This window comes from Mytilus californianus, unplaced genomic scaffold (genome assembly GCF_021869535.1).
Source record: "Mytilus californianus isolate M0D057914Y unplaced genomic scaffold, xbMytCali1.0.p SCAF_4, whole genome shotgun sequence".
Lineage (NCBI taxonomy): Eukaryota > Metazoa > Mollusca > Bivalvia > Mytilida > Mytilidae > Mytilus > Mytilus californianus.
The window spans coordinates 2,551,586-2,562,125 of NW_026262690.1; the positions used below are offsets into that span (position 1 = coordinate 2,551,586).

General features: G+C 32.5%; 1 protein-coding gene across 1 annotated transcript; it reads left to right on the plus strand.

Annotated features, from left to right (window-relative positions):
* Positions 1-5,290: 5,290 nt before the first annotated feature.
* LOC127698843 (uncharacterized) lies at positions 5,291-6,552 on the plus strand. Its single transcript, XM_052202527.1, has one exon. The coding sequence runs from the start codon at positions 5,291-5,293 to the stop codon at positions 6,548-6,550; it is 1,260 nt and encodes a 419-aa protein (XP_052058487.1). The 3' UTR covers positions 6,551-6,552.
* Positions 6,553-10,540: the final 3,988 nt, after the last annotated feature.

Here is a 10,540-nt window from a genome sequence, read left to right on the forward strand (position 1 = left end):
CATTTACTCCTTTAGTTTTGTTTCACTTTTCTAAATAAAATACTTGACAATAACACTAGAAACTTCAACATGTAGAATAAAGCGGTATATTACAACAGACTATTAAATAGTCAAAACGAATTATTTAAAACATTTTATTAATCTCATTATTTGAGAATACTTTTTATGTTGCCAATCTATACGCAAAAGCAAAACAGTTTAACCAAAAACCAACTTAGTAAACATTAATCAATACAAAACTAAATAAACATTAACCAATACAAAACTAAGTAAACATTAACCAATACAAAACTTAGTAGACATTAACCAATACAAAACTAAATAAACATTAACCAATACAAAACTAAGTAAACATCAACCAATACAAAACTAAGTAAACATTAACCAATACAAAACTTAGTAAACATTAACCAATACAAAACTAAATAAACATTAACCAATACAAAACTAAATAAACATTAACCAATACAAAACTAAGTAAACATTAACCAATACAAAACTTAGTAAACATTAACCAATACAAAACTAAGTAAACATTAACCAATACAAAACTAAGTAAACATTAACCAATACAAAACTAAGTAAACATTAACCAATACAAAACTAAATAAACATTAACCAATACAAAACTAAGTAAACATTAACCAATACAAAACTAAGTAAACATCAACCGAAACAAAACTAAGTAAACATCAAGCAAAACAAACTTAGTCTTAGATACAGGTTTTTTTTATAGTTGTTATTGGCTTTGAACTAGCTGTCAGGAGCTGCGAGTATTCTCAGATCTTAACTTAGTGTCGTTTTTTGTTGTGGGATGTATAGATACTCTGCCACGTCCGGTCTGTGTTTTCTGCTTTGTATCAATCTGGTGAGTTTTCAACTGATTTTTAAAGTTTATTCCAATGTTGTACTATTACACCACTGTCCCAGGTTAGGGAGAGGGTTTCGCACCAGTAAACTACTTTAACCCAGCTACATACTGTATGTGTCTGTCCCAAGTCAAAAGCCTGTAGTTCAGTGGTTGTCGTTGGTTCATGTCTGTCATATTTGTTTTTCGCAAATTGTTTTGTTATAAATTAGGCCGTTAATTTTCCCAATTGAATTATTTCAGTCTATAATTACTTACATTTGAATTTTTTGAACTTTGTGGACAGTTGTCTCATTGGCAATCATACCACATCTCGATATTTTTTTATATTAGTGAACATGAAACAAAACAAAACTAAGAAAACATCAACCAAAAAAACAACTAAGTAAACATTAAGCAAAACAAACTTTAGTAAACATTACCTATAACAAACGTTGGTAAACACTAACCAAAACAAAGTTAGTAAACATTAACCAATACAAAACTTAGTAAACATAAAAGAAGTTTAGTAAACATTAATCAATACAAAACTAATTGAACATTAACAAAACAAACTTATGAAGAACATCAATAAAAGCGCTGTTCCTTTGCTTTTTGTGTGTTTTTTTCTGTGCATGAACTGATTTTGTGTCATGGATGGATACCCCATATCCTTTGTTTTTCTATTAGTAAACATTAACCAAAACAAAACTTATTAACATTAACAAAAACACACTTAGTAAATATTAACCAACGCATAACTTGATAAACATCAAACTTGGTAAAATAAACCAATTCCTTTTGAAAAAAAATTTAAAATTCAAAATCCTTGTTTATTCTTAACGTACATGACGACCTAAATGCCACTTATCTTTAAGATAGTCCAAAGATAACAGTGTGCAGCATTCTCTGACAGACTTCTGTTGGGATTTAAGTGAACAAGAGACCGATCCAATGGTAAGTTTAATAAAAACTTTGCATCACTGTTTTTTTATAACTTATCATAATTGTTTCTGTGACTTATCATAATTGTTGTTAATTAATAATAAAAAAAGCTTATGATGCTAAAGCATAATCTGTAGTAACATCTTTAGTGGTCAGAAATATGAATTGTGATATTTTTAAAACTTACGTCATTACTTGACAGCAATAGAAAAATCGGAGAAGATCATTTTATTTTCTAAAAACTAAGTACAAAATGATATTAAATGAATGCAAACTCTTAACATGGTTGCTTGTCAATATTTGTACACCTCAAAAAGACCCATTTTTTAGTATATATTTGTAAATACGAAATATGTTTCCTCGAGGACGTTATCGTTTATGTTCCCATGGATACGGTCACCTGTCAACCAAGCATGCTGTTTTATGTTTTTTTTATTTTAGCCAGTTTGTTTGTTCATGTGGTATTAATCATCATTTCAAAACATTACAATGATGTCTGCTTGTTAATCCAAATCCTTTTCCCCGCCAAATTAGTGTTTTCACATTAATGACTAAGGAATGCATGTACTTTTGAAAACGCACTCATGTGCATCTAGTAGACTCTACGAATATTGTAGTATATATATATGTAACACTCCCAAACGTGTCCATCCCCCCAAACGTGTCCGATTCCCCCAAACGTGTCCATTCTCCCCAAACGTGTCCGTTATATTCAATATTGCCCAAACGTGTCCGATTTCATAACCCCCAAACGTGTCCAATAATTGTTTTTCGCCAAAACGTGTCCACTGTTAAACGCCAGAACGTCTCACGTCTTTTAGCGCTAATACATGTACAAATGACATCAATAACGTTTACGGCAATTCTATGATGGGGGACACAGTTGATGAAGTGGTCATTTATTATCATTAGTTTGTTCAATGCCGGTTGTTAATGATTATCATAATTGCAAATTTAATCTGTAACATATGAATTAACTTTTGACTGAAATGCAAGTTGCAAGTATTGCATTCTGATTTAGAGCGAACATACAAATAATTTTAGTACAGTTGAATTAATCGTTTACCAAGTGAATTATTTTGTATTATTACATTGGTAGCAATGAATTACATTGATTTCCCAGTCAAATAAAAACCGATAATTTCACATGTGAAATAAACGTGGTTATTTCACTCTCTGACGTCATACAACAATAGGCGTTGTCAAGACGTCGATAACGTCGGATCAAAACAAATTGTGAATGCGTAGAAAAAAGATATAGTTCCTTACATTTTCTACATTAATTTCATTAAAAAAAAGCCATTTGTCAATGTAATAAAAAGAATAACTAATCAAAGAATTCAAATATCGAAAAATATTCAACTCGTGACCGAACAACACTGATAATTAACTCATGCGCTACGCGCATTCGTGAATTAATGTGTTGTTCGGTCACTCGTTGAATATTTTTCTCTATTTGAATTCTTCGATTAGTTATTCTATAACTAATAAATTCTGATGATGCCTTTTATATTAAACCGAATATTGCACGGCGGGCTTTCCGCAGAATTGACTTCCCTTTTTTCAACAGTTCTGGTATTTTAAAAACTCTTCAAATCAAAAGTTTACTGTTTATCAGGTTTTTTAATAAATTTTAGGTTTCGAGCATCACTAAAGACACACAAACAAGAGACATAACGTCCAGTGCCAAATATTTCATGCATTATTTGAACGACATCATGTTAACAATAAATACTGTACATAGGTTTTATTATCATACCGGGAATTTAGGATTAGGCCTAAATTTTTACAGTTATTCGGGATTGACACTAGTTGGGGTTTTAATCTAAAAAATTTAAGAGCCAGTAACAACCAATTTTTTTAAGACTTCAGTAAGAAACTACTTCAATCTCCGTTATGTAAGAGGCCGTTTTAAATAAAAGTTGCGGAAATTAAAAAAAAAGAATGTTGCCTTCCAAAATACAACTGATGGCACCATGAAAGAGTGAATTGCTACACAGGTTTTAATGCGCAGAGAGAGTGACATTCTCCCTACACGAGGTATTTGATTTAATATCTACAAATTAACTGAGCATGGCTGCTTACATTTACATCCAACATAGCCGAACATATTGGCACTTTTACCCAGATTATACTGCCGGTTAAAAAAAGACCTAAAGTAATTTATTTCTATTTTTTTAATGAAATAGTAAAATGAGTATACGGTAATGAAAAAGCAATAACCAAATAACCTACGAATTGATAATATGGACACGAATGATAGTTCCAGTAAAGGAAAAAAAATTAAGCTTGATATGGACGCGTTTGGGGGATTGGACACGTTTGGGGTATTGGGCACGTTTGGGTGTTTATACAAATGACATGCTTTGGTGCCCTTTTACATTAGGACATGTTTTGCAGTTCAGTGACGTCATGTGGACACGTTTGGGGGAATCGGACACGTTTGGGGGGAAGGACACGTTTCTGAGTGTTACATATATATAAGGTTTATTGACATAATTTAATTGATTCATTTTGCAATATGTCAGTTTATTGAATATGTTATCTTATTAAACTGAAGTTGTTCTCCTTCTAACAAAGTGGCTTTGAGTTGCGATGCTCACAAATGATATAAGTACATGCATTGTTTTCTGTACCTTTTATCTCGACCGCACCAGATAAAAGTTTCTTTTGTGTAAGATAGACAATCCAATTTTCAATAAGAACTTCTGTTACGCCTACACAGTTCAACCTGTTATGAAATAACATAAACGGTACCAATTTTTCTGCACCAGATGCGCATTTCGACAATCAATGTCTTTTCAGTGATGCTCAAGGTCAAAATATTTGAAAGACCAAAACTTATTAAAAAGATGAAGAGCTATAAGCCAAAAAGGACAAAAAAAGTATAGCCAAAGCCGGGCACAACTTTTTTGCGAAATTTTACATCATTTATATGCCTTAATGTTCTACCAATTATAAGTATTACAAGATGTGTGTACTGCCCCTTCTTTTTTTAGTCTTCCAGGGAATTTACTTGACTGTTCTCCGAATTTCATCCTCATAAAAACTATAGTCTTTTAAACACGAGCGACATTAAAAACGATATTGTTACAGTATATACTTAAGAAACACATACTGGAATGATATTTTATCAGTACATTCGTTCTGAAATATATTCTTTGAATTATTATAATCTCGTGTTTATGTTTGAGACACATTTTACATGAATGTTTTTGTACGGTTTTATAATATATTTCTGTTCGACTTCTACCATAAATTATTTATTACACGTTTCATATAAAGTACGTTAAATGCGATTGCTGGTACGAAATGTGCATTTTAAAGACAAACTTCTTTCTTTTCCTATAATTTCAGAGGTACCTACCGTTTATTCTAGTGGTGATTTGTAGTTTTGCTACCGTACACACATGTCCAATGTCGTGTTCGTGTATTGCAGATACAATATCATGCAATAATCGAGGTCTTACAAGTCTTCCAACCTTCAGTATTGCCGAAATGAGAGGTGTCAAAGTATTAGACCTGAGTCACAATAGCTTTACCAGCCTACCAGTCAACGCTTTTCCGAATAGTCATTTTGAAACATTGAAACTAGACCACAATCGACTTCAGACACTACCTAACGGTACCTTTCAAGGTGTAGCTCGTGATATAAAGTACATCGACTTAAGCAATAATCAACTCTTAACCCTTCCGGATGCTCTTGCGTCTTTAGAAAAGTTAATATCATTGAACGTGTCCAATAACTATCGAGGGACAAATGATATTACCTTGCCAAACAATGTAATGAGGGCTTTGGGAGATACATTGGAAGAGTTTACATTCGGAAGTATTCAACAACGGGATTGGCCGAGAACTCTCAACCATTTCCAGAATCTGCATCGCTTAGAGATTACAGCTCTCCATCCGGACTTGACTATACTTCCGCCCACTGGTTTCCATGGTTTCGAAACAACCCTTGTTGAATTGTCTATTCATGATACAAACTTGCTAGCTGTACCACTGGGTATTTCCAAGTTACGCAATTTACTGACGCTGAACTACGACGACAATCATAATACCGGAGACAGTGGAATACTTGTTCAGTCATTCCCGACAAGCAGAATTTCAAAACTTGCAACATTGTCGCTTAAAGGAGACTCGCTGACAGTGTTTCCACTTGTCTTGAAATATCTCCAGAAGTTGACAAAGTTTAGCATTGATAATAATCCACTTGATTTCTTAAGCGAAACCTCTGTGGAGGGACTACATACTCTTCGTGAATTAACAATAAGAAATTGTTCTTTGGAGCGAATACCGGCCGCTTTGGCAACAATTGCAGCATTAAACGCTATTGACTTCTCTTTTAATGCAATAGAGACTGTAGAAAAACGTGACTTACAAGGCTTCTCCAATATACAAAAGTTAACCCTTTCAAACATGCCACTGAAATATATTTCACGTGACTCCTTAGCGCCGCTGCATTCTCTACAAATTCTGGAGCTAAATAATACTGCCCTCAGAGAAGTACCACTTGCAATTAATTTCACAGATAATCTGAAGAACGTCAGCATTGGACATAACCGCATTGACTGTATGTGTGAAAACATGGTCTGGCTATTCCACAAGGCAGTCGAGTGTAACCCAAGTGGAACCCATGGGTTTCAGGTCATCGGCGAATGTGATACAATTCATGCAACTGTGGAAGAGTATTTGACGGACTTTGTGAAGAGATGTCCGGGCTACAAAGAAATTTGTAATATCATGCCTTATGGCTAGTATCCGACTCGTTCTTTTTTTATTTGACAATCAAAACTAAAATAAATTCCCACATATCTCGGTTTTCTTTTTCCTAATATATATATACATTTGAATTGTCTGTGATTGACATTCCATAGTATTTTATATAAATGTTCTCTGAAAACGCAGTATTCGTCACCAATCATTATAATGAAACATTATGTATACATTTTTAAAAGAATTCCAACAATATTTTTGACTGACCAGGTGTATGTACAAATCTATAGAACTGAAGGCAACAGTAGTTTACCACATAAATCTATTGAACTTTAGGCAACATTAGTATATCACATATATCTATTGAACGTAAGGCAACAATAGTTTACCACATAAATCTATTGAACCTTATGCAACAGTAGATTACCTCATAAATCTATGAACTTAAGGCAACTGTAGTTTACCACATAAATCTATTGAACGTTAGGCAACAGTAGTTTACCACATAAATCTATTTAATGTTAGGCAACAGTAGTTTACCACATAAATTTATTGAACGTCAGGCAACAGCAGTTTACCTCATAAATTATATAACTCAAGGCAACAGTAGTTTACCTCATAAATCTATTGAACTAAAGGCACCAGTAGTTAACCTCATAAATCTATTGAACTGGGGGCAACAGTAGTTACCACATAAATCTATTGCACTCAAGGTAACAGTAGTTTACTTCAGAAATCTATTGAACTTTAGGCAACAGTAGTTACCACATTAATCTATTGCACTCAAGGTAACAGTAGTTTACTTCAGAAATCTTTTGAACTTTAGGCAACAGTAGTTTACCACATATATCTATTGAATTTTAGGCAACAGTAGTTTACCACATAAATCTATTGAATTTTAGGCAACAGCAGTTTACCACATATATCTATTGAATTTTAGGCAACAGTAGTTTACCACATAAATCTATTGAATTTTAGGCAACAGTAGTTTACCACATATATTTATTGAATTTTAGGCAACAGTAGTTTACCACATAAATCTATTGAACTTTAGGCAACAGTAGTTTACCTCATAACATTAAATCTATTGAGAAGGTACGAATCAAGGTTACACTAAAGGGAATCGTATGAACTTCAACAGGTGCGTCGACAGGATAAGTGTCTCCTGATATAGATGCATCACCTGTCATGCTAATCGACACTCAGTCAAAATGTCAACTTAAGAACGATGTTTCTACTTTTCTACTCCATACATTGTAAAAATCAAAACACCAATAAAACACTACAAAGTACGGTTACAAGTAACTTGCATCAAAATAAACGGTACATGTTATTGGTGTGTTTGTGTATTGTGTGCCGATGGTAAACTAGTAAAGAAAGATACAGGTGTTGGTTGTGTGTCGTTAACAAAAAGAACACTTCTAATGGATTGCCTTATGCCAGTAAAGATCTGCGATTCTATAAAAGAGAATATGAATTGCTACTGGAATTTGCAAAAGTGACCATGACAGCATGCTCTTTCGTAGATGGTAAACAAACTTCTTTCTTTATATTTATATGATAAAAGAACCGTACAATAACAATAATGAAGACAAATATAGAGCATCTAGGTGTTCAGCTTAATAAATTACTGGTTTGTCATTAGATAGCCATCACTTTGATTTTAACCGCTTAATCACAATACCTTGTAATTCAGCTCTGAGCATCTTACCATTTACCAGTTAGACTCGATATGGTGCATGGATCTTACCATTTACCAGTTAGACTTGATATGGTATATGGTCGAAAAATGCATTCTTTTTTTTTATTTATATTATTTGTGTTTCATGTTTACAAAAAATCATGTTATATTTTAAACCGTGTTGACCAGGACAACAAAAAGTTTAGTATGAGACAGAAAAATATCAGAACTTTGTATAAAGTATAAACAGATAGACTTGTCAACAAAACAGAATAATGATTAAATCTTTTTGTTTTATGCTTTACCACATAAACCTATTGAACTCAAGGTAACAGTAGTTTACCACATAAATCTATTGAACTCAAGGTAACAGTAGTTTACCTCATAAATCTATTGAACTTTAGGCAACAGTAGTTTACCACATAAATCTATTGAACTTTAAGCAACAGTAGTTTACCACATAAATCTATTGAACTTTAAGCAACAGTAGTTTACCACATAAATCTATTGAACTTTAAGCAACAGTAGTTTACCGCATAAATCTATTGAACTTTAAGCAACAGTAGTTTACCACATAAATCTATTGAACTTTAAGCAACAGTAGTTTACCACATAAATCTATTGAACTCAAGGTAACAGTAGTTGACCACATAAATCTATTGAACTCAAGGTAACAGTAGTTTACCTCATAAATCTATTGAACTCAAGGTAACAGTAGTTTACCTCATAAATCTATTGAACTTTAGGCAACAGTAGTTTACCACATAAATCTATTGAACTCAAGGTAACAGTAGTTTACCACATAAATCTATTGAACTCAAGATAACAGTAGTTTACCTCATAAATCTATTGAACTCAAGGTTACAGTAGTTTACCTCATAAATCTATTGAACTTTAGGCAACAGTAGTTTACCACATAAATCTATTGAACTTTAAGCAACAGTAGTTTACCACATAAATCTATTGAACTTTAAGCAACAGTAGTTTACCACATAAATCTATTGAACTCAAGGTAACAGTAGTTTACCACATAAATCTATTGAACTCAAGGTAACAGTAGTTTACCTCATAAATCTATTGAACTCAAGGTAACAGTAGTTTACCTCATAAATCTATTGAACTTTAGGCAACAGTAGTTTACCACATAAATCTATTGAACTTTAAGCAACAGTAGTTTACCACATAAATCTATTGAACTTTAAGCAACAGTTGTTTACTACATAAATCTATTGAACTTTAAGCAACAGTTGTTTACCACATAAATCTATTGAACTTTAAGCAACAGTTGTTTACCACATAAATCTATTGAACTTTAAGCAACAGTTGTTTAACACATAAATCTATTGAACTTTAAGCAACAGTTGTTTACCACATAAATCTATTGAACTCAAGGTAACAGTAGTTTACCTCATAAATCTATTGAACTTTAGGCAACAGTAGTTTACCACATAAATCTATTGAACTTTAAGCAACAGTAGTTTACCACATAAATCTATTGAACTTTAAGCAACAGTAGTTTACCACATAAATCTATTGAACTCAAGGTAACAGTAGTTTACCACATAAATCTATTGAACTCAAGGTAACAGTAGTTTACCTCATAAATCGATTGAACTCAAGGTAACAGTAGTTTACCTCATAAATCTATTGAACTTTAGGCAACAGTAGTTTACCACATAAATCTATTGAACTTTAAGCAACAGTAGTTTACCACATAAATCTATTGAACTTTAAGCAACAGTTGTTTACTACATAAATCTATTGAACTTTAAGCAACAGTTGTTTACCACATAAATCTATTGAACTTTAAGCAACAGTTGTTTACCACATAAATCTATTGAACTTTAAGCAACAGTTGTTTAACACATAAATCTATTGAACTTTAAGCAACAGTTGTTTACCACATAAATCTATTGAACTTTATGCAACAGTTGTTTACTACATAAATCTATTGAACTTTAGGCAAAAGTTGTTTACCACATAAATCTATTGAACTTTAGGCTTGTTTAGATTACTGTTTTCGGCGGTAAATAACTTTTTCTTATGATAAGCAGATTATCGAATTGGCAACACCCTGAAGCAAACATTGGCTCTTAATTCAAAATTCACTGTTCTGGTCTAGGTCCGTTTCGTTTCGTTTTACGTTCCCATAAAATTATATATTTTGGCTAACGTGAAATCCTTTGACCTTGATCGTACCTGATGAAATCAGAAAGTGAGCACAAACATTGTATTATACGATGTACATTTGTTTATCGCTAATCTTTATAAAGACGGAATACTAGTACATCACTTGATATATAATTTCAATATACAACTGTGCACTATTGCGAGGACCTATTTTCTGTAAA